Source organism: Saccopteryx bilineata, chromosome 12 (genome assembly GCF_036850765.1).
Source record: "Saccopteryx bilineata isolate mSacBil1 chromosome 12, mSacBil1_pri_phased_curated, whole genome shotgun sequence".
Taxonomy (NCBI): Eukaryota; Metazoa; Chordata; class Mammalia; order Chiroptera; family Emballonuridae; genus Saccopteryx; species Saccopteryx bilineata.
The window spans coordinates 30,670,110-30,694,955 of record NC_089501.1 but is presented as its reverse complement, the minus strand read 5'-3'; the positions used below and the strand labels follow the sequence as shown (position 1 = coordinate 30,694,955).

The following is a 24,846-nucleotide window of genomic DNA, read 5'->3' as shown; positions in this document are numbered from 1 at the left end:
TGCATTTCTCTAATAGCTAATGAAGATGAGCATCTTTTCATATATCTGTTGGCCATTTGTATTTCTTCCTGGGAGAAGTGTCTGTTCATGTTCTCTTCCCATTTTTTTATTGGATTGTTTGCTTGTTTGTTGTTAAGTTTTATGAGTTCTTTGTATATTTTGGATTATCTTTCATTATTTTTTCCACCCACCCCACTTCCCACTGTTCCCAGCACCATATATCTCCTAGTCACTTTCCTATTACCACTAGGATAAGTTCCCTTGTCTTATTAATTCTTCATAACTTGATTGCGTCTTTGTCTAAGTGGTGTAAGAGCTTTTTGCTCTGGTCACATAGTCAGGTTTTCATTTTCTTGAGAAGGTTTCTATATACCAGTAAAAATGTAAACTTGTGTGCTTTTTTCTTGTTAACTTGTCTTATGTCAGTTTAGCTCTTAGACTCCATCAGAGACCTAAAGAGGGTAGAGACTTTTTACTCCCTTATAGTACTTATTATGTAACAGCTACTGTTTTTACTTCCACCACTTCATTTACTTTGCACAAAATAGAAGACATATCTTTTTATACCTGTTTACAGATGAAAAAATGTAGCCCAGAGAAGTTACCATACAGGAAGTGGCAGAACAGCTACTGAGATCCATGTTTCTGTGACTCCAGAGTCATGGTACTTCCAATCAAACCACAGTACAAAGTTACAAGCGCATTTAAAGAGCTGTGGGGGCAGGAGATAAAATCCTTAAAACTTTCTGAGAAAATCAGTGAAGGCTTTCCTAACTAAAGCTTCATTGCTTGAGATGCAATCAAGGCTCTCAAGTATTTAGTATTTTAAGGGAGTGCATTACTGATGACTCAGAGGCAAATTATATAGTATCCCTCAAGCAGAAGTAATGTTTTCTTCTTTATTGCTCCTATAGTTCTGTTTGTGTGGTAAATTTATAACTCATCTACTTCATACCTCAGTGAGTTACTACAGTTTGTAATTGACAATTTCAGTGGGCTGAAAGTTGCCATTTGTATTTTAATAACATCTGAAATTTAAAGCACCTACTAAGATTTGTGTGAAATCACCTTACATAAATTTATTATTCACAACTTTGAGTTGTATACTATTACTATCTCTATTTGACTAATAAACAAATTGTAACATAAAAATAATCTAAAACAGTAAAATAAAGGAAACACTTAAGAGATATAAAATTAGCAACTATTTTCATAAAATTTTGTCTTGGAGATACATTAAACAACGATAGTTCAGAACATTTGGTAGACACCTTCAAATGCATGTATAAATTACATTTCAAGCCGCAAAATGTTAATTGAATTTTCTTCATATTTCTTTCTATTATGGATAATAAAAAGCTGTTAAGCTTTTAAGTCACTTCTTGAATTTGAGAGTACCTTTATGTAAAGTATCACCATTTCAAAAAGCTAAAACTGAAGTGTAGTTTTGTCAGTAAAATAATATATATATATTTTTTACATAACATCATTTACTTTGTATTCCAAGAAATGAGGACATTTAATAGTAGGTTATAGATTTATTCATCATCAACATTCATCATTACCATAAGTGGTCTTAGATGTACTATGTCCAGAAAACGACATTTAATACTCTTAGCATGTTAAATGAATGCTCAGTGAATCCTTTCTTATGATGCAGATAATCCTATGAGGCTAAAAGGAGAGAGTTGTTTACTAGAGGTATTAATGCAAGACTAATCTACATGAAACCATGAAAGCCTCAAAGATGCCAGTTGTATAAGACACGGTGCTGGCTCTTATTCAGCACACAGCTTTTTCACTAGATTATGAAAAACCAAATTTGAAATATCATCTGGATATTCCAAATGTACAGGGGTGTAGGTGTAGGACGCTCGCTACTTTCAGTTCCAACTCAACAAACTGTGAGCAGCGATATCCTCCCGTGTCTTTGGAATATCAGACAACTTGCACGTAGGCGGGGCCATGTCAAAACAGAACCCTAGTCCGCACGAGTGCGCACGCGTCCCTAGGAGGGCGGGTGACCCTGAGAGGTTGCCGTCGCGCAGTGCGCAGACAGGACGTCGGGCGTGCGCAGGCGCTCGGCACAGAGGCCTGCCGGAAGCCAATATGGCGTTTAGGTGTTCTCCAGGCCGCGGTCGGCGCCTTATCGGTTTCTGAGCGGGTATACTGTTAGGGGCTGTGGCGAACGCCCTCTTCACCATGGCCCGGCATCGGAATGTTCGGGGCTATAACTACGATGAAGGTAGGTGGCACGCTTATTGGGGGGGGGAGGGAGGAGGGATGTCATTTTCCCCCTTCCAGCCGGGATCCCCGCCGGGATCCCCGCGTATGGGCATCCACTTCGATCTGTGAGCTCCTTGCCGGTGGTGCCAGCGTGGAATTGAGAGGAGGCTCAGTTGGAGAACGTAATAGTCGTTGGCGTGCCTGGGAATGGCGTTTATGTCTGTGATTTCTGGGATTGATCGTATTTAGGGCGGGGGAGGTGCTGCGCGGCGTCATATGGGAAGGACTTTGGTTGGGAGCCGGTGGTGTGAATGCACGTAAGCATTATCACTTCTCCCTCCCATTGTTTCCTCCAAGCTCGTACACATGGCCCACTTCTATAGCTCCATCTCCTGACCCCTCGACTCTCTTTCAAGAATGTCCAGGAAACGTTGCACATTGATAAAACACGGGTTGACTTAATGGTTATATTCAACTGTTTTTAACTGTGTTAGATTGACATGGTCAATCCTTTGTGTTTTCATGAATATTTAGTGCAGAATCTGGCGTGAGCTAACTGATTAATTTGTCTTCTGTGAGTTTCAAGTTAAATTGGAGATTTAGGGGACGATAGAAAAGATACATATTAAAAAGGCCTAAAGAATAAGTTGGTTAGATAGTCTTAAGTAAGTGTCTATTTAATTCTTGGTGGGTAATTCTCAATATAAATGCATTTTGGAATGGGGGGAGAAGCAGTAACAGAGAGAGAGGGCATCGAAAAGGACTTAATGATTAAAACATATATAAAAGAAGATGTATTGATATATGAATGTTCTCGAGGAGTTTAAAAGAAGTTAGAATTTGTTTAGGACAGGCACACATCTCCATACAGTGGATAATTATGGGCCACGCTAAGTATCATATAAACTAGACTTAAAAGACAGAAGTGATGAAGTGCAGAAGAGCAATAAAGACCTATTACTTTGTAAAGCACAGAACATGTACCATGCTTAAATGGTGGTGGTTATTGGTAGTCCCACAGATTATTGTAGAACATCGGTACGCTCTAACCTTGTGCTACATTTGTGGACTAACTCAATCAGCCTGGCATATGTTATGGTCCTCATATTCACTTAAGAATGGAGGGCGTTTCAGATATAGCATTGGATGTAACTATTGCATGTGGACCACAGTTAACTAGCAATGACTTTAGCCTGGGAGATATTTTTGCAGATATGCTATAAAAGACACGAATAGACCTAATTATGTTAATAAAGTAATTCATTTCATTAGTAATTTTCTTTAATAAATACCATTTCCCCAACTAACATCAAATGCTTATTCTTCTTTAATTGAATGCTTAAGAGTACTGTTCTAAGCTTTGGGGGCAGATAGATGTTTGAGGGAGTCTAAAAGGGGGAGTTAAACAAGTAACAAATGATTAGAGTATGAGATGCTACAAAAAGTACTCACAAAATTTGGTTCCGTAAGTGAGAGCATCGTGTTCAGGGTGGGTTGGAGGAGTTTGAAAAGGATTTCCATGTGAGGGAAAGCTTTTCTGGAGAAGTGCTTGGCCTGAGGGAGTGAGTGCTAAATGTCCTCTTTACCTTGGCGACCCCATGTTAGGTTTTCATGTTTGTTTGGAACAGTTGATGACATCATAATCAAGCGATTCCTATAGCATAGGAGGGTCAAGGGTCCAGTGTATTTCTCTTCTTCCCAGTTAAGCTTGTGTACTTTCAGAATAATAAGTTTAAAATTCTCAAAACTAATATAGCTTTGCCTTGGCTGATTAGCTTGGTTGTTTACCATTGTCCCAAAGCACAGAGGCTGCCAGTTTGATCCCTGATCAGGACACATACAGAACAGATCAATGTTTCTGTCTCTTTCTCTCTCCCCTTCTCTCTGGCTAAAATCAGTTAAAAGAAAATTAAAAAACAAACAAACAAATATAACTTTATTAGAGTTTGTGCTCCAAAACCTCTCACTAGTCCTTCTCTGTAATTTAGATAACATTTTACAGGACTGCCTTAGCTACTATGTTATTTAAAAGTGCCAGGAAGGCAAAGTCTGCCCTTGATATTACTCCAGTAGCCACCACATTGCTTGCATGAAGTAAATACTCCCAAAATTTTATTGAGAAAAAGAACCACATTACAGAAATCCTAGGGGAGAATTCTCTTTATATTTTTATATTGTATTTTTAGGATCAATTTCAGTATGGAAAAACTGATCTTAAAAAAGATTTTTTATATATCTAAAATGTATTTTTTTGAGAATAGCTCTTCATTTATTTGTTAATAAGTTATTAACTTGGGATTGTGATCTAATTTATTAAATTACTCACTTTAATGCAATAGTAGCATTTATTTAATTTTTCTTGGCCATAAACCTTTAGTCTCAGGTCTTGTACATGCATTCTTGCTGCATGAATACCCTCAGAAACTAGCTAACTAGCCTTTAGAAGTGGTTTAAATATATTCCTGGGATCTTTCCTTAGCAACTCCATTCTCAGGTCTGTTTTTGTTGTTCGTATGAGTATTCCCCAATAGTTCTGTATTTCTCATGTCAAACACTTGTCACTGGTTTTATAATTGCCCATTTTCTTGTCTGTCCCCAGTTAGCTTGCAGGTTTATAGAGATCTGGAGTGTGCTTGTCATTCTGTGTTGTACCCCAAAGGTCTCTAATAGTCCCTGACATAGTGTTAGTATTTGTGGAAGGAATAGATACATTATGCAGACGTATTTATGTTCTTTGTGGTTTTTTTAGTTTTAAATTGTTTGATTTATAAATTTACAAAAAAACAAGTATTAATTTAGTGCCAAACACATGCCAGGTAGTTGGCCCTGAAGAAGCTTATAGTCTCATGGAGTGAAACAGGGTTAGTGCTCTGAGACTCTGGGTTGAAGAAGTGTGCTAGAGAGTAAAATTGGCAGGGGACTTGCTGTTTTTTACCCAGAGCAATCAGGGAAGGCTTCTGCAAATAGGTGACACTTGAGTGGGGACCTTAACCAAGAGGAGGAAACAGCCATAGGAAATTTGGTAAAAAATATATCAGGTCTATCTGAAAAGTTGTGTCCGTTTCTATCACAACAAGTTTCGACACATAAGCACATGTTTATTTGACGCATGTGTGCCTCTCTACTTTTATTACTTAATGTATACATACTGACGTAGCAAATTAACTAAAACAAAGTTGATTCATGTTAGTCTTATGTGTGAAGCCATAGTGTACCCATGGCTACTGATAAAGTTCATTTACGCCACTGTATTTGATACAAATTTCAACAAGGAAGAAATGCTACAGAAGCATGTAGAAATTTACTGAAAGTGTTTGGTGAAGGTACAGTTTCTGATAGGACATGCAGAAGATGGTTTGAAAAATTTGAAACAGGTGATTTCGACCTTTCTGATAAGTCACTTTCTGGGCGACCATCCTTGATCAATGAGGACGTTGTTAAGACCATGTTGGAGCAAGATCCTTTTCTGACAACATCAGAGATCGCAGAAAGGCTTAATTCAGCTCAGCAAACCATTTTAGACCATATTCGGAAGATAGGATTGGTGTGGAAATATTCAAGATGGGTGCCACATGAATTAAGTCAGAAGAATTTGGATGATCGAGTCGTTATATGCACATCTCTGCTTGCTCGGAACAAAATCGAGCCCTTCTTGAACTGGATGATAACTGGGGATGAAAAGTGGATTACCTATGAAAACATCATAAGGAAAAGGGCATATTGTGAACCCGGAAAACCTAGCCCTTCCACCTCTAAACCAAATTTGACTCTGAATAAGAGAATGTTGTGTATATGGTGGGACATTCGAGGACCAATACATTATGAGCTTTTAAAACTGAACGAAAAGCTCAATTCGGAGAAGTATTGTCAGCAACTGGATAATTTAATGACAGCAGTCCTAGAAAAGAGGCTGGCAATGTTCAATAGGAAGAACATCATACTACATCATGATAATGCCAGGCCACATGCTGCTTTGGGGACTCGTCAGAAAATTGCAGCACGCCAGGCGGTGGCGCAGTGGATAGAGTGTCGGACTGGGATGCGGAAGACCCAGGTTCGAGACCCCAAAGTTGCCAGCTTGAGTACGAGCTCATCTGGGTTGAGCAAAAAAAGCTCAGCAGCTCGGACCTAAGGTCCCTGAGCAAGGGGTCACTCGGTCTGCTGAAGGCCCACGGTCAAGGCACATATGAGAAAGCAATCAATGAACAACTAAGGTGTCGCAACAGAAACTGATGATTGATGCTTCTCATCTCTCTCTGTTCCTGTCTGTCTGTCCCTGTCTATCCCTCTCTCTGACTCTCTCTGTCCCTGTAAAAAAAAAAAAAAAATTGCAGCACTAGGCTGGGAAATTCTGTCTCATTCACCATATTCCCTGGACTTAGCACCCTCCGACTATCACTTGTTTTTGTCCTTACAAAATTTTTTGAAGGGCAAAAAATTCAAAAATGAAGAAGATATCAAACAAGCACTGGTTCAATTTTTTGCATCAAAAGATAAAACATTTTCCAAAAATGGGATATACAAATTGCCCTCACGCTGACAAGAAATCATTAATAATAATGGCAATTATATTACTTAATAAAGTTTATTGACGGTAAGAAAAATTTGTATTTTGTTTTATTCCAAAAATGGACAGAACTTTCCGGTAGACCGTATATTTTAGTCAGTAGGAAAAAGTGCTAGTTAGCCCAATCAGAGTGACCTCAAGGGAGTTTAGGATAAGCTGGTTTTTATAGAGAGAACCTTGTTCTACATGAAGAATAACTGCGTTGATGGTTTGATTATATACCCTGTGCGTAAAAAATAAATGGCTTGGTTATAGAAGGCATTTGGTGAAAATAAAACCAGATGGATTTCATTTTGGATATTTGTCAACACTGAAAGACAATTCAACTACGTGATCTGTGGGGTTATTACTTTTTGATTACATGCACTGAAAAATTGGCATAACAATAAAACCCAATTAGCTTAAAAACTGAAGAGTGCTATATAGTGTATCTCTATAAGTGTATATATCTGTAAATATAGAAAGTCAGTAAATACCTACATTGTAGGTAAAATTTTTAGAATTTTTTTTGAAAAGTGGATATTTGGAGTTTCTTTAGTTTTGATGAGTAATTTAATTTCTTTTGGAAAGAGTTCAGATGCTTTCTCATTAATAGTAAAGAATATGAGAAGAATTTGTAAATGGATTTCTCTCTTGTGTTTTTATTTTAGATTTTGAAGATGATGATTTTTATGGCCAGTCTGTAGAGGATGATTATTGTATTTCGCCATCAACAGGTGAATTTTAAAAAATAACTGATTTTTCATTATTTGGGTGTTTAAAAATGTTAAGTATTGTCATTTTAGGACTAGAGTGTGCTATAAGACTATAATATTTTAAACCATTTAAAAATATTCTAGGTTACTTTTTAAAGGTGTATAAAAATAATTTCTTTACCTGTGAATAAAATTTGCAGTTTTGATTCCATCATCTAGCTTTAAACAATTTGAAGATAACTGCTTTTTCCAATATTCCTGCAATATTCATTGCATCTAAATTGTACTAAAATGGTAATTTTATCTAGAACTGAAACTTCTGAAGGCAGACATTAATTTATATATCCTCAGAAATCTCTTGAATATTAGACACATTGTGGTGTTTTGCAGAGAATTCTCTTTGTACAATACTTTAGTGTATTCATTGTTAAATAGTGTGGTAAGTAAACCCGATGCATGTAGTTCATTCAGATATCTGTTGGAGATACTAAGTGATTTACAGTTCAGATTCTATAGGATTCACATCAGAGCTGTATATTCTGTCTAATCTGCCAAAAATTTTCTTCTTTGCCAGACTTTTCTCTTATTCATTTCTCTAACAATGTATCTGGCTTCAAATTTCACAGATTACTGTGAACAGTTAGTTAAAATGCCCTGCTAAATTTTACTATGTCATAAAAGGGTGGTACAATTAAATATAGTTAGATATAACATAAATAAAATTCATAAAACTAGTTTTCTACAAGTTTAAAAGTTTTCTTTTAAAAGTGATTATCATTTTCATCAGTGTGTACCTTTTCTTTAATACACTGTGGTCTCCTGCCCTGTCAACCTGTACCACTTTTTTTTTTTTGCGTTTTTCTGAAGCTGAAAACAGGGAGAGACAGTCAGACAGACTCCCGCATGCGCCCGACCGGGATCCACCCGGCACGCCCACCATGGGGCGATGCTCTGCCCACCAGGGGGCGATGCTCTGCCCATCCTGGGCGTCACCATGTTGCGACCAGAGCCACTCTAGCGCCTGGGGCAGAGGCCACAGAGCCATCCCCAGTGCCCAGGCCATCTTTGCTCCAATGGAGCCTTGGCTGCGGGAGGGGAAGAGAGAGACAGAGAGGAAGGCGCGGCGGAGGGGTAGAGAAGCAAATGGGCGCTTCTCCTGTGTGCCCTGGCTGGGAATCAAACCCGGGTCCTCCGCACGCTAGGCCGACGCTGTACCACTTTTAGACCATCAACTCAGAGTTGCGGCACTTTAGTTGTTCACTGACTGCTTTTCATATGTGCCTTGACCAGGAAGGGGGGCACTCAAGCCTAAGCAGTGACCTTTGGGCTCAAGCAAGCTATCATGGGATCATGTCGATGATCCCACACTGATGCCCGTGACCCCACGCTTAAGCTGGTGACCTTGGGGTTTCAGACCTGGGACCTCAGTATCCCAGGTCAGTGCTCTGCTCACTGTGCCAACACTGGTCAGGCGCAATTCCCAATTCTTTATAAATCCCTAGATCCTCTAGAAGTTGTCTTAGTACTTCTATTCTTCCTGTCATCATTTTTTCTTGTTACTTTGAAATATATCTGGTTCTTTTTTTTATACTTTCTTCATTTAGCCTAACTAACCAGGGACTTTTCTCTTCTTCTTTAGTGTTACACTGTTACCAGTCAGTATCCTATTAGACAGAAATTGCATCAGTTACTTTGCTGGAGAAAATTTAATATAAAAAGTTATTAACTAGGTATTAGAGAACCAAAAATCCAAAAAGGGCAACTAAAGTTTCAAGGAGGTGGTAACTTAAACATTTACTATTCTATCCTAGAGGAACAAATGGATGAGGTTGAAGCCAAACTTTTAGAAGCTTGGGGAGGCACTCCTTGGAGCTGGGACTTAGACCTGTGATAAGAGGGTTCCCCTTTGTTGTTTTGTCTTTGAAGTTCAGAGGAAATATTGTGGAGCCGGGACTCAGACCTCTCAGGAGGGCACATGGCTGGTACTGGTGCCCCCGAAGGGTATCGGTGAAGCTAGGATTTGGCCTTTGAGGGGGCAGCTCTATCCAGCTGGCTGATACAGCATCAGAGGGTATAAGTGATTGATGGGCATGTTGAAGCTGGTACTGGCAGTTCTGGAAAACTGCAAACTGATATAAATTGCTATTCCTGGAACAAACTGCTTCTTGAAGATGAAGTGTTGCTGGAGGAACAGTGACTGGAAAAGAAGCAAAAAGGAAAGGAGCGTGAGTTTTCCTCTTCCAGTCTTCCAGTCTTCCTTTAGCATCTGCCTGTTGACTGGCCTTAAAGGGGAGCCAGCTGTCAAAGAAACGTGCTTTGCATAGGCATCAACCCTAGTATCACAAAACAGAGTAAAGAAGGCTGGTTAGAAGCTGAGAAGTGGCTTAATCAACATTCCTTTAAAGCTCATACAGGGGTTCAAAAGACCACATTTTGTAGATTAAGAATCACCCTTTGGGGTCCTACATTGTAGGTGACAGTGATGTTTGGTAGCACTGACTTGATCACTCATATTGTATGTTCAATAGAGAGCATGGCATGTTCATGAAATTGAGAAGGTGATAATTAGGAGATTAAAAAACACACACACAAAAACCTCTTCCACATAGTAGAGACTGGATTGAAGGCAGAACATGAGTAGATGTAGGTAGATTAGTTAGGAGACTATTAAATTGCACTGGAAGAGGTGAGAATATTTTAGACAATATCCTCAAAATGTGGTCCATGTGCCTTTAACATCACTTGAGAATTTGTTAGAAAAGTAACAAATTTTGGCCCCATTCCTGAGTCAAAAACTCTGAGGATGGGGTATAGCTTTTGTTTTAACAAAGCCCTCCAAGGATATTCTAAGACTTGATTTGAGAACCATTTATTTAGGACAACGGTAATAGCACTGGATTTGAAAATAGGTTCAAGAAATACCGGTAATTACAGGTGTTAATGTCTGTAGGACTTGGAAGTTGATTGAGTATGGCTTGTACAAGGTGAAAACCTTCCTAGAGAGAGGGACTGTGTACTGAAAAACATCTTAATATTGCAGCTTAACACATTCATGTACCTAGACTCATATGGATAAATCATGTTTAATATATAGCAAGGAGCTAAGAGTATACAAGGTTAGGCATTCTGAGAGTGTTTTTCTGAGATTTGCATTTCTGGCCTAGTTTTCTTGAATTTCTAGAATTAACCCTTGTCTATCACAGTTCTTGATACGTGTCTTGTGTGTGGTTCATATCCAGGATAGTCTGACTCTTTAAGAGTTACTATTGTACATACCAAAAAGTCAACTGACTTTATCAAAGCAAGAGATAAATGGTTTTGAGTTTCTTCTATGACAAACTGGATATTTTTAACTAAAGCATGTGGTTTTGGGTTTTTAAAATTTTTCAAAATGTACAGTCATGTACCACATAACAACATTTAGGTCAATGACAGACCACATATACGACATTGGTATACCACATACCTTAGGTGTGTAGTAGGCTATATCATTTAGGTGTGTGTAAGTACACTCCAATGTTCGCATAATGAAATCTCCTAACGACACATTTCTCAGAATGTATCTCTGCTGTTAAGCAATGCCTGACTGTATAAAATAGCAATGTCATATCAGGAACTTCTTTTTAGTGGTATGTTTTCCGAGTGATTTTTCATGGAAAATGAAGGATATTTTCTTAAAGAAGCAGCTAATGTCATTCAGGAGATGATCATATTCTTGGTCTAATGAATTCTGATCATTGAGTGGCTTTATCAGTCAGTAGGAATTTTTAAAATTCATCAATACATGTATTTTTTTAAACTCTATTAAACACAGTTTTCTTGATGAAAGGGTGATTTCTAAAAGTTACAGCTTTTTTTCTCTGTTAGGAGGACTGACTTTTATACTAAATATTGACCATATATCAAGGAGCTCTAGATAGGAAAAAGAGCCTATTTATATAAAATTTTATTTGAACACTTATGAATTTTGTTTCAACTAATATAACTAGAAGTGTTAAAAGATAAACTGAGGCATATTAAGATTTTTTTTTAAAGAGTTTTTTTGAGTAAACAACAATTTGAATCCTGCTGCACCGAACTGCAAATGATAGGAGCACTCCACTACAGGAAGTAGGAGTGAAGCTTTTATGCAGAAGAAACAAAGTAAACACGGAAGTCATTTGCTTGTCTGTGTGGTTACATTATTTGGGAAGGAAAGCCTGTTGGCTTTTTGTGATTGGTTGTTCGTAATCCAGAGGCATTTACAGGAACTCAATTTGGCTTAGTTTTCTGTTTGCCACCAAGACATTAGAGTCACCTCTGTCTGGTGGCCTCCTTCTGTGGTTACTTTAACAGTAGTGATCCTTATTCAGTTCATTCCAACTCAAAACCTTTGTTGAGCGTCCATTAACATGTAAGAAAAAGCCTGTTGTGCCTGACCTGTGGTGGCACAGTGGATAAAGCATCAACCTGGAAATGCTGAGGTCGCCGGTTCAAAAACCCTGGGCTTGCCTGGTCAAGGCACATATGGGAGTTGATGCTTCCAGCTCCTCCCCCTTCTCTCTCTGTCTCTCCTCTCTCTCTGTCTCTCCCTCTCCTCTCTAAAAAAATGAATAAATAAAAAAAATTAAAAAAAAAAGCCTGTTGTAATTTATAAGGTAGTGTCGTATAAGGCAGCCAATTAAAAGTCCCATTCAGACAGTGTGTTAGAGAGCAGTGTGGTGGGTAAAGAAATAGTCCGGCCTGAAAGACTCTGGGAGGAGGTGTGATCGGGACTGGAAAATACAATAGTAGGAAGGGCATCCTAGTCATAGAAACAGTGCGAGAGTAGTGGCATCCGGTGAGGTGTGTTTGGGGGAGACTGAGGATCAGTGCAATTGCAGTAGGAAAGAGGGCTAGGAAAGAAAACAGCCAGATTGCGGGAGGCAGTTTTCTGTTTTAGGTGTGTGCTGTCAGCTCCTTGAAGGTTTTTGAGTAGGGGGTGGTATTTTAGGAAAGTAACTGATGATGTGGTACAAAGTGGACTGACTGCAGGTGAGACAGATAATAGGGGAGACTTGTAGGCTAGTGCTTCCTAGGCTTCCCTGGTGAGACCCGTCAGCGAGGAGTGACTTTAAAAATGCAGATTCCCTGCCTCATTGCAGCACCACAGAGTCCAGCTGCCTCCAGGGCAGGAGACCTAGAAAGCCAAATCTGGAATGAATGCCTCACATGATTTTTATTTTAAGGCATTTGGGGAACAATTTTAGGCAATTTCAGAAGTCAGGCTTTGAATTTTTTGAACTTTTATGTTTTTCAGAATGCTTAAAATTTAAGTCACTAAGGGTGTCCAGTTTTTCAGAAAGCATTTAATTTTTTTAGAAAGGAATAACATTTTATATTTACCTTTTTATTGTATTTGTTACCTGTTGGCTCTCATTTCAACCTTAGAATATAATGGACGGTTTTTTCTCTCTCTGACTACCCTCCGCTTCTCCCCACTCCCCTGGAAATCCAGCCACTACTGCTTCCAAAACAGTGGCCACAGTGTAGGTTTCGGAGGTAATCTGTGTGTGGGTTCAGGGTGGGAAAACCCTCTAGAAAAAAGATCCAGGAGGTAGAGTAGAAGCCTGGACACTGACACTTCCTCCTCTCTGTCAGGATATCCTAAGCGAAAATTGCTGAAGGAAGTATCTGATTTCTTGCCTCACTTAACTTTTTTGTCTTAGGTTGTTCCTCATAGTTCAGAACTGCAAGAGGAAGTTGGGGAGAGTATATTTATTACATTTAGGTTAAACTGAATGGTTTATTATAGTCAAGAAAGTAATTTGTAAGTTACCAGCCACAAAATGGCCCAGATCACATACTTTAGTACTATCGCATTTTATTAAAGCATTATCTGTACATTTTGAATGTAGTTTTCCTTACTTCCATTAATAGTGACTTCCTGAAAACATGCACAAAAGTCAAACATGGGAATATTGAGCAACAGACTTACATGTCACATGCTCTTCCAGAAGCTAAATAATCTAAAATTCCTAATAACACCTTGCTTTGAGAATACTGTATTGATATTTTATCTTTCTTAACTTATTCTTTAATTTTGTTCCTTCACAAGTGAATCCAGTCTCCAAGAATTGAGTTCATTGGGTTGAGGCAGAGGAGTCCATTCTTGGGGCATGATGATTTTCTTCTTTCTCACTTGTATTTTCTGTTTGATCATCAGGCATATATTGATTGGCACTTGGATATTTTGTCTTTTTCCTTTTAATGAAATAAACCCAATTACATACTGCAGAGTAGCAGAGACTGGTGTCTGAAAGTCACAGCATGACTCTAGAATACAGTCTCACTGTGTGATTGAAAGGATGGGTTGTTCAAAAGTTAAGATGTATGATTTTGGTCAACTTTTAGGGTCAGGAAAATTATCAATTCTTAGAAATTGAAAACCTACTCTATTTTTAGTATTTTATTAATTATGCAAAAAAGGAAATTAGAGAAGAGATTTGGGATATTTGTACCAAAGAAGAGAAAATGTTAAGGAAGATGGAGTTGCAGGCAAGGCCGAGGTATCAGGAAAGCTAGTTTTTGAAAACTGTAGGGAAAGTAGTCTTGGGAATGGTCTTGGAGATTGGAGGAAAGAAGGAAGATGATTTATAAGAGGCTAATAAATAGTAAGGATATTTAAGAAGATTTGGGTATGATATGTTTTGTTTTTATTCATTATGAAATGTAGATAAATGGCTGTAGGTAAGTAAAAAAGTAAAAAATCAGAATCCCTAATTTTTACTTAAAAAAATAGTTAATGAGAAATGGCTGTACAAAAGCATTCTTCATTTTCTATTCTAGCTGCTCAGTTTATTTACTCACGACGTGACAAACCTGTTGTTGAGCCTGTTGAAGAATATGATTATGAAGACCTGAAAGAATCCTCCAATTCTCTTTTGAACCACCAGCTAAGTGAATTTGATCAAGGTATAGTAAAATTAGTCTGTGTTTCTTATCTAAAAGTGCATAATAATCAATATACTAGAGCTTAATGGTTTCATTGTTATTGTTCATGATAGTAATGGTGGGCAGCAATAGTACAAATGCATCTTGTATTTTCTAGGAAAATTGACATTTTATTAAGTATGTTTGTGCAGAGTGTATGATTAACTATATATTTGAAAATTGATTGTATTACTATTATTTAGTAATTGGAATTTTTCATCAAAATCTTCATCTGATCTTCAGTGATTTATTTTCTTTTAGTAACATTTATTGTTTCATATGCTTTATGTAGAGCTTATAATTAGATTATAGAAGTAGCATTTCCTTGCAAAACATTAAGTTCTAGAAGTCTGTTTAAAAAAAATTTTTTTTTAATTTTAAGTCTAATGTAACACTGTACAAATGTCTTGATGGGTCATATCCATGTAAATTAAGTTTCAAGATATAACTCATAAATGGTAATAACATTGATTAAGAGTTTTCATCTTTTCAATTTTCTTAAACATTTTAACATAGATATTTGCATTTTGTCTTTTATAAGTAAATTTCAATCCTGACATTGCTTCAAACATATCACTCAAGCCATCATTTGAAGAACAGTGTAGCAAATTAAAATGGCCAGGTTTAATAGTAAAACAGTCTGTTGGTAATGAGCAAGGCTGATTTCTCTAGAGTGCGACTTTGTCCTGCAAATGTTTATAAATTGAAAATTGATAATTATTTTGAAAAAAGAAAGAGGGTATACAAAACTGAGAGCTGATCACTTAATAAATCAATAAAATATATATTAGTTTCTAACCAAACTAGTTTCTTTCAAACCAGAAAGTGGAGAGAAGGCACAAATGATACAAAGTTAGAAAGCAGAAAGGGAAACAACAGATATAGAATAAAAAAACTTTATCCACTGCAAATACATTTAACAATCTGGAAAAAACTTGGTAGAGGAGTTGCTACTTAAACTCTTTAATAGTATTTGTGTATTTGAAGAAAGTATTTTAGTTGTTATTGCTGGGTGAAAGGGTAAGAGTAGAGTTGAAGTTGTATACCTTTTTGCTGTGCCTTAGAATGATTTTAAGAAGGTATGAAATTCAAAGTTATGTTTGAAAGTAAAAGTTAATCATTCTTCCCATCGGACAAATGTAAGTAATTGCACGATAACAATAATACCTTGTAGCTAACCTTTACTAAATGCTTTCCAGGTAGTTTTCTAAATGTTGTTCAGATATTAACGTTTAATTTTCACAGCAGTTTTATGAAGTAGGTCAATTAGTGTGCTTATATTAGAGGCGAGGAAAATGAGACAGAGAGGTAAATTGGCTGAGGTTGCACCAGCTTGATGGCATTTGGATATAAATCAAAACAGCCTTACTCCATATCTCTCTTCCTTGTGTATGCATAGAAAATAGTTGCTATAATTAATTAGAAATGGCCTTGATGCTAGTTATACTAAGTATTCTGTTCCTGTTTCAGTAATTCATGTATTTGTGGAATAGGGATGGTATAGTTTTCCAAGTATAGATTATTAACCTAAAATTAATCTTGGACTCAGGCAAAGCAGAATTACCCAATATATTTGAGGAATTTATTTTTAATAGTCATGTGCCATTAAACAAGAGGTTATGTTCTGGGAAGTGCATTGTTAGGGGATGTTGTCGGTGTATGAACATCACAGAGTGGACTTACGCAAACCTCGGTGGTGTAGCCTGCTATACACCTAGTCTGTATTGCATGCCTACTGCTCTCAGCCTACAGGCCTTGCCTCATGCTGCTGTGTAAAACGGGAGATTAAATCGAGACTCGGTAAATGAGGTATACAGGGCCACTGCCAGCATAACATGGCATGCTGTTTTATAGCAAATTCTTTTCGTAAGTAGAAAGAGTACACTATAAAGCACTGATTTTCAACCTTTTCCAGCTCATGACACACATAAACTAATTACTAAAAATCTGGCACACCAAAAAATATGTTATATTTTTTGCCTATTTGACAAAAACAATAGATATAATTTTGTTTCATTCACACTGGATGGCTGTTGTTGTGTTAGCTATTGTCATTTTATATTTGATAATCTAAGGGAAAAGAAGTCAGTGCCCCAACTAGTCAGGTGTTGCATGTCTTAAAATTTTTGTGGCACATCAGTAGAGAACCACTGTTCTAAAGTAATGATAAAACGTGTATTAAATACATAAACCAGTAACATAATCATTTATTGTGATTACTAAGTGTTGTGTACTCTCCTTAGTTATCTGTGCTGTACTATTATATGGCTGGCAGCACAGGACGCTTGTTTACACCAGCACCACCACAAACATGCGAGTAACACCTTACTCGAGCACATTATGATGGTGCCGTCACTAAGTGGTGGGAAGTTTTAAGCTCCATAATAATCTTAGGGCATCACCATGGTATATCATTGTTGACTGAAATATCATTATGTGGTGTATGACTAGTTAAAAAAGAAAGCAATAGAAAAAGTATCAAATACTTTTTTATTTTTAACAAGGATGGGATATTGCTAGTAGATTCCTATTAAACATTTAAGCATATAAAATGTGATATAAGTTGCATTCTCTGAAATTGATTTATGGAGTAGATAGTCTGCATACCTTAGTTCTATTTAAACCTCCTCAATAATATTTAATTGTATTTTTAATGAAAGTATGGTTGTCATTGTGGGGTGTAATTCCATGATTATCTTTATGAATTAGAATTTGCCTGATCTATCTAGGTTATAGAGTTATTGTGAGGATGCCAAAATATATCAACTATTTTAGAAATTCAAATGCTATAGAAATAAATTTAATATGTTTATTTTTATTCAGGGACCTATACCAGTGCCTATTTTAGGACCCAGGAATATAATTCTCATGGAATTTATATCATTAATGAATATTATTTGCAATTTTTATAACTAATTAATGTCATCAGAAAATAAAAATTCTTAAAGATTTAGGCATTCAGATTTTAAGTTTTATTTTAAAAATGAATGTCAGCTTAGTTGGTTAGAACATTGTCTGGAAATGACAAGGTTGCTAGTTTGATTGCTGATCAGGGCACACATGAGAAGTAACTAATGAATGCATTACTGAGTGGAACAACAAATGATTGTTTCACTTCTTCCTCCCCTCTCTCTCTGTCTTTCTAAAAATCAATCAATAAAGAAAAAATTAAGCCCTGGCTGTATAGCTCGGTTGGTTGGAATGTTGTCCCAAAGTGCAGAGGTTGCCTGTTCGATCCCTGGTCAGGGCACATACAGTAACAGATTGATGTTCTTACCTCTCTGTGTTTCTCTATCTGTCTCTAAAAAAAATAATAAATAAAGAAAATGAATGTCCATTCTCTTAATGTATGAACTTTCTTATTTTATGGCATTTTGATATTAGGTTATCTTACCTGACCAGTGGTGGAGCAGTGGTAGAGTGTTAACCTCGGATGCTGAGGTCCCAAATTTGAAATCTCAAGGTTGCCAGCTTGAGCATGGGGTCGCCAGCTATTGTGCAGGATCAACATGATCCCAGGGTTGCTGACTTGAGCCCGAAGGTCGCTGGTTTGAAGACCAAGGTCGTTGGCTTGAGCCCATGGTTAACTGGCTCAACTTGAGCCCCATGATCAAGGCACATATGAGAACCAATCAGTGAACAATTAAAATGACACAACTATGAGTTGATGCTTCTCACATCTCTCCCTTCCTATCTCTTTCTCAAAAAAAAAAAAAAATCAGGTTATCTTGCCCATTTTTAAAGAGTTAATATGGTAATTTTAGTTGGCTGGTAAAAACTGCAGTTAGCCAAAAAACGAACAAAAAACCCCACAAAACTTAAAGTAATAGTAATTTAAGAAATTTCAAGAAGTATACTCAGTGATTACTGGATTCACTATAACAAGTTAGAAATATCTTCACACCCTTTGTACATATGTAAAACATCATCATTGAAAATAGATATTAATGTATATAGTTTACTTTTTTTAAGCAATAGTGTTATTTATGAGACATTTCTTAAATTGATTTCTTAATATAATTGTTCCTTTGATAAGGGATGATAGGCATGCTATAGATAAAAATATAATCATTATAAATAAGTTATAAAAGAAAAAGGAGACTTGAACATCTTATAGTTTCAAATTATTCTTTCAGGTTTGAAGATTGAGCATTCTTTCATAACATTTAATATAGCTTTTAATTGTTGTTGATTCTAGCTCGTCTTTACTCATGCCTTGATCATATGAGAGAGGTATTTGGAGATGCTGTGCCCGATGACATGTTGATTGAAGCAGTTCTGAAGAACAAGTTTGATGTGCAGAAGGCTTTGTCAATGGTTCTGGAACAAGATAAAATGCAGAATTTAAAGGTCAAGAGTGAGGGAACAATATCTACAGGAAAGATAGCAAAAGGTATGCTTTTACCTGTTCTCTTTGTTTTATAGTTACTGATTTAAAAGAGGCTTTGATTTGCTTGAGCTGTTAAGGAAAATGAGCAGAAGATTTTGCATGTCGCAATAACTAGATTATTATGAATTGACTTTCTAGTTTGTGGATTTTTAAATTGAATGTTGTGTTCCCTATATTAAAGCCCATTCTTGCTTTTAAAAAAATTTCCCTGTTTTCTTTTCTTTCTTTCTTTCTTTTTTCCTTCTTAACCAAGTGAGAGGAGGGGAGATAAAGAGACAGACTCCTGCATGCACCCTGATTGAGATCTTCCTGGCAACCCCTGTCTGGAGCACATGCTGTGCCCCCTTGGGGCCATGCTTGCAACCAAGCTATTTTTAGCACCTGAGGCCAAGGCTCCACGGGGCCATCCTCAGCGCCTGGAGCCAATGCACTCCAGCCAGTTGAGCCATGGCTGTAGGAGCAGAAGAGAGAGTGAGAAAGAGAGGCGAGAGGAGGGGAGAAGCTGATGGTTGCCTCTCCTGTGTGCCCTGACCAGGAATCGAACCTGGGACATCCACACATTGGGCCGATGCTCTACCACTGAGCCAACTGGCTAGGGTTTCCCTACTTATATTCATAACTAATGGGATATAGGGGAAATAAAATCCTATTAAAAGTAAGACAAGATCCTTTGGCTTTTTGTTAGTAGCTTAGAGAGCTTTTAACTTGTTTTTTAACTCTAATGGGTCATGAGATGGAAATTAATAGCCCAACGATATAAAAAAAATCCTTTTGTGCTTATGGTATTTATAAATATAATTTAGTTGTATTTAAATATCATAAGTATCATAATTATACAGCTCTTACATTTGATAGCCTGATGCTTAGTCTTAAGTTTGTAGAACTTGGGGTTAAATTTGGAATTTAATTGACAAAAGAAGTAAACTGAAATACTTTTATAGTAATTGATATGAGGTCTATCAGAAGAAACATGGTGATTTGTTAACAGGGTTGCTATTTGCTGGAAGTTGAGAACTAGATTTTTGACACAGCAAAATTATATGCAGTTTGCTACATGAAATAAGGGTGGTTTTTATTTTGTTTAGTTTTATATTTTTTAAATTTTAGTGTGATGTACTTTTAAATGGCCAATATGAGAATGAGTCTGTAATATGTCATCTATACCAATAGTTTTTCCCAGGTCAGTGTAGAAATTATCAGGTAGTGTTTGCCTTTTTAAATACATTATAATTATAGAAGATGAACCTAGTTCTTTCCATTGGTTTTCTCGACATTTTTAATTTGAGACAATCCTGACTATAATAATTTAAACCTCACATTATAAAATTTGTGGAAATTAGGACAATGATTAACTTGGTCAGTGTGTGTGTGTGTGTGTGTGTGTGTGTGTGAGAGTGCGCGCGTGTGTGTATGAACTTTAGATGGTTAAAGGAAAGTAAAATTATTATTGATTTTTAGAGTGTTCACTTTTTATTAAATAATGGCCAAGTATCACTTTATTTAGGTCATAATCAAAAGAAACATTTAGTAATTAAATGCCTCATTTCATGTTTTCTTCTGGTTGCTGTGACTGTCTTCTGCACATGTGAACCTATTCACCTGAAAATCAATGGCTCTTGTAAGGTAAGGAGTCTTATCATCTTACTCTGAAGTTTCAACTGATAATGCTCAAAGCTCTTGTCCTCAGTCTGCAAACCATTTGGATTGCAGTAGCAAACCACTTGGTTTTTCTGGTCCAGTAGCAAAATATGGAATATATCATAATTCCTCAGGTGTGCCAAGTCACTTTTTACTCCATAAAAAAAACAGACTTGACAGGCCTAAAAGTGAAAAGAAACTAGAATCATGTAAGTTAACCAGAGAGCTGTCACTAGCTGAACTAACTGATGGTATGCCAGGAGAGTCTTGTAAAAATGAGTCATCGCTCAGATTATCATCACGAGGTAGTCTGAAAAGTCTACTTTCAACGGGTCTAGATACTGATTTGTTAAGACCTCGTGCATCTGAATGTGTTTCCAAAGATGATTCTACTTTCAAAGGAATACCAGATTTAAAATCCTTAATGATAAACAACACGACACCAAATAACTCTTTATGTATTCAAAATAATTCACTACCTGATTTGGAAAACATTCCAGTACAAAGCAGTTTAGAAAGTTTAAGTAATCCTTTGCTCCTAAGTAACTCATTAGAAAATATGGCTCTTGATCATTTAAATGCTCATAAAAAGACTGAAGTTGGAAATATGTCTTCAGCTGAACAAAGTGCGCAGAATTCCAGTTTGCACTTTTCCCAGGGTGCACGTCCATTTCTGGCAGAACTGTTCCAGGACCACAAGGAAAGCAGCCCCAGCCGATGCTGCCCTTTATCTGATCTCTGTAATCAGTCATCTGCCCGTTTCACAGATCTCAGTTTGGGATCCTTTCCCTTATCACAACTAGCAGATCGGTGTCAGGCTTCGACTGGAGTATCAGAATTAACAGGATCACTGTCGTCTTTGGCGTTTCATAAAACTTCTCCTGTAAGGGACTTTGAGAATTTGTCACTTTCTGATTTGATTGCAGAAACAATTGACACAGACAACTCTCAGATTAAGAATGATTCCTTTAAGCCCAGTTTATCTGAAATGAGGTCCCCTGAAATAGACTCAAATATTGATCTTAGTGTTCTTATAAAAACCACAGATTTTGTTCCAGAAACTGTAATAGACCAATCAGTTGCTCTAACACCAGGAACTAAAATTCTGAGTTCGAAGCTAGGGAACAGTTCCGTTTCTGCCAAGGATAAGAAGCAGAACAATAAAGGCTATCTGACTAGGAAACCACCTTTCACCCTGGCCTGGACCAAGGCCCTCGCTGCTAGACCCTCAGCTTTTGCTTCAACACTGTGTCTTCGTTACCCATTGAGAAGCTGCAGGCGACGCACCCTTGACCTTTATAAGAGTTTTCTTTATAGTAGACAAGTTCAGGACATAAAGGACAAAGAGATAAGTCCTCTAATAGCAATAACACCATTTGACTTCAAATCGGCATCTCCTGATGACATTGTAAAAGCTAATCAGAAGAAAGTTTTTACTAGAGAATAGTAAGAAAAGGAAAACTTCGTAACAGTTGTAGAGCTTAAAGTGATTTAAAGTCTTTATAGGATGACTTTTTATTTTGGATTTAAGTTGTGATTTTTATATTAAAATTGTCTTAATTGATAACTAGTTGATATGTATTTCTGCACTGAAATTACGTTTTCATGTTGTTTTTTAGTGATAACTGGCTTTATTTAAGTTGATAGCCAATAATGGTGTATGTTTACAAACTGCACATGAAAACTTGATATTGTGAAATCAAACTCAGATACAGTATTTTTGTTTGAAGTATTGAACTTTTTTACAATGAAACATTTTCTTGTATAAACTATTTTTGTGCTTTCTTCTTAAACCAAATGCTGCCACTTAGGATTATTAAAGTTTAGTGATAAAGATTTTTCTTCTATGTGGCATAGCATAGCTGAGACATAATTACATTTTAAAATATTAGTGATATCATTCCAAGTTTTATTATTTTTCTGTAGATGAATACTAATATTTTTCTATTAGAAAAATCTTAAATTCCTGACATTAAGAATACTGTGGAGGTTGTTGAAATAGATTTTTGTTGAAAATCCTTTAAGGGACCATGTAAATATTGAGGTTGCATTAATGCATAAATTATTTTTATACAGTTTCAAAACCATTTGTCCTAAATGCATACATTAAAATAAATATATAGAAAGTATTTTCAAAAATGGTTGCATGTTCTTTGAATAGGTAATTTTATCAGTTGTCTTAACTCTTTTACTATAAGTAATATGTTGTGGAGTTTTAGAGTTTTCCTCTTAGCTACTGACAACTCTGTGTGCTACAGTGTAGATTTCAGCAGTGGCAGACCAAACAAGAGCTCTTCTAGTCAGTAGACCAAGTAAATAATTCTTCACTTAAAGCAGTTTCTTCATCTCACAATCACAGTCACTGGTGGAATTTTTTCAGAACACATACTATGGCTTCATTTGAGACATGGTCAACCAGTCCCTGAGGAATGACATTTGGGAAAGTAAAATAGTCCCTATGTGATTCTGATGTGTCAGTTCCACTGGAGAACTACTGCCTTTGGGAAAGAAATCAGTAGAATGAAAGGAATTACTAATGCTTAGAATAACATCTATCCTACTTGAATATATAATTTATATTTTCTAGTAATCAGGAATACCAAAGAAAATTGCTAAACAGAAATTATGGGTTTTTACATAAGAGGATACCAATATTTTTAGTATTTCTTGCAGAAAAATGTGTTATCTAAAGTATTATTTCTTAATGAAAATTAAATAGCTGACTTTTTACCAGTAAAAAATAATATTTTTCTCTGGCAGCTGCTTCACTGTGCTTTTGATAAATTCTTTTTTTTCATATTTCTAGTTTCTATTTATTTGCAGAATGACATGACATTCTTATCTTTTTAGCTGTTGTTGTTATATTCACTGATTTGATGGGAATACTTAAGCCAGCATTATGTCTTTATTGTTCTTGACCGAACACTTTCTCATAATGTCTTCAGGTTTTTTTTTTGCTTGTTTCAGTGCATATCATACTGTTGATTAGGAGAGCAGATAAATCACAATTTTATGATTGATTGTAAAGTTTGAATTGCCCCAAGTGCTGATTTTGTTTTTTCTAGTCTTAAACCTTGATGAAACATTTTAGTAATTTTGAACTTTTAGTATATGACTTATCAACTGCAGGCGGTCTCCAATGTCAAAGTGAATGAATAATTCCTGATAGAGTAAGTGCTACATATGTGGTCCACTTTGTACATGATTCCACATGTACTTATTTAACCCGTATTGAAGTTGAACTGTGGTACCTTTTTTTTTTTTTTTTTTTTTTAAGATTTTTATTCATTTTAGGGAGAGGAGAAAGAGAGGAGAGAGAGAGAGATGTGGGGGAGAGGAACGGGAAGCATTAATTTGTAGTTGCTTCCCATATGTGCCTTAACAAGGCAAGCCTGGGTTTTGAACCAGTGACTCAGCTTTCCAAGTTGACGCTTTATCCACTGAGCCACCATAGGTCCGGCTGTGGTACCTTTTAAACCAGTTTTCAAGTGGAAATTATAACTACCCTTTATGAGATTATTTTAGGGGGAAAATTCTGTATTACAGGGTTATAGAGAAGGCAACAATTTTTAAATGTCTCCCTATATTTTTCCTTGTCATGGCTACTGCTCTGTCAGGCATGTATGTACATGGTTTGCACTTGCCTTGTTGATGAAGGAAGTGTCACGATCTTGTGATACAGAGAGTCGAACCAAGAGGACCCCCTACCTCTTCCACCCTTTGCCCTTAGCCTTTGGAAAAGGAACAAGTTCTCAGATGTTCACAGATGTTTATTCCTTTTGCCTGCTCAAGTCTTTGGTTGGCTTTTTGGTTACAGTTCTTACCATTGATTTCCAAGAACTAGAGTTTTATCTCTGTACAGAACAATTTGCTTAACTTTTCTTCTTTTTTGGTTTACCTTTTCCTATTTTCTACTCTAAACTGGAATTCTAACCTCTGTTTCTCCCTTTGTCTTTGAATCCTTTTCTTCTTGAACTCTTCCTTTACCCTTTTTGTTTTTATCATCTATGTAGTAATAACTTTCCCAGGGTTTAATATATTTAATTTTTAATATTCAGTGGGACATCATACAACTAATTATCACTCTAAAGATAAAATTAATACAGTGTTTTTCTTTGTATATAAAAGGAAGCACTGTTAAGATAAACATAGAAGAAAAATAATGGATTCTCATATAATTACTTACCTTTTAAATTAACCCCGAATCTCTATATGGACCATTACAAATAAAAAAGTATACAATTATATTTTCAGGAAGAACTATGGTGTATCAAGTTTTTTGTTTCGTATTCACACAAATATATTGTAAAATCAGTTTGTAGTAGCCTAGAAATTGTGTTAACCAGACAGGGATTGATATAAATATTCTTATTAGCTTT

General features: G+C 36.4%; 1 protein-coding gene across 2 annotated transcripts in view; it reads left to right on the top strand.

The window, feature by feature from the left end:
- Window positions 1-2,057: 2,057 nt before the first annotated feature.
- HBS1L (HBS1 like translational GTPase) overlaps window positions 2,058-24,846 on the top strand; it is a 94,465-nt gene continuing 71,676 nt past the window's right edge. Inside the window, exons 1-5 of one of the 2 annotated variants that reach the window (XM_066247781.1) lie at window positions 2,058-2,245; window positions 7,444-7,509; window positions 14,296-14,421; window positions 18,638-18,832; window positions 20,458-20,601. In XM_066247781.1, coding sequence (XP_066103878.1) covers window positions 2,203-2,245; window positions 7,444-7,509; window positions 14,296-14,421; window positions 18,638-18,832; window positions 20,458-20,601 — 574 coding nt within the window. In that variant the 5' untranslated portion in view covers window positions 2,058-2,202. The remainder of the gene's footprint in view (window positions 2,246-7,443; window positions 7,510-14,295; window positions 14,422-18,637; window positions 18,833-20,457; window positions 20,602-24,846) is intronic. The other variant, XM_066247782.1, reaches the window with a different exon arrangement.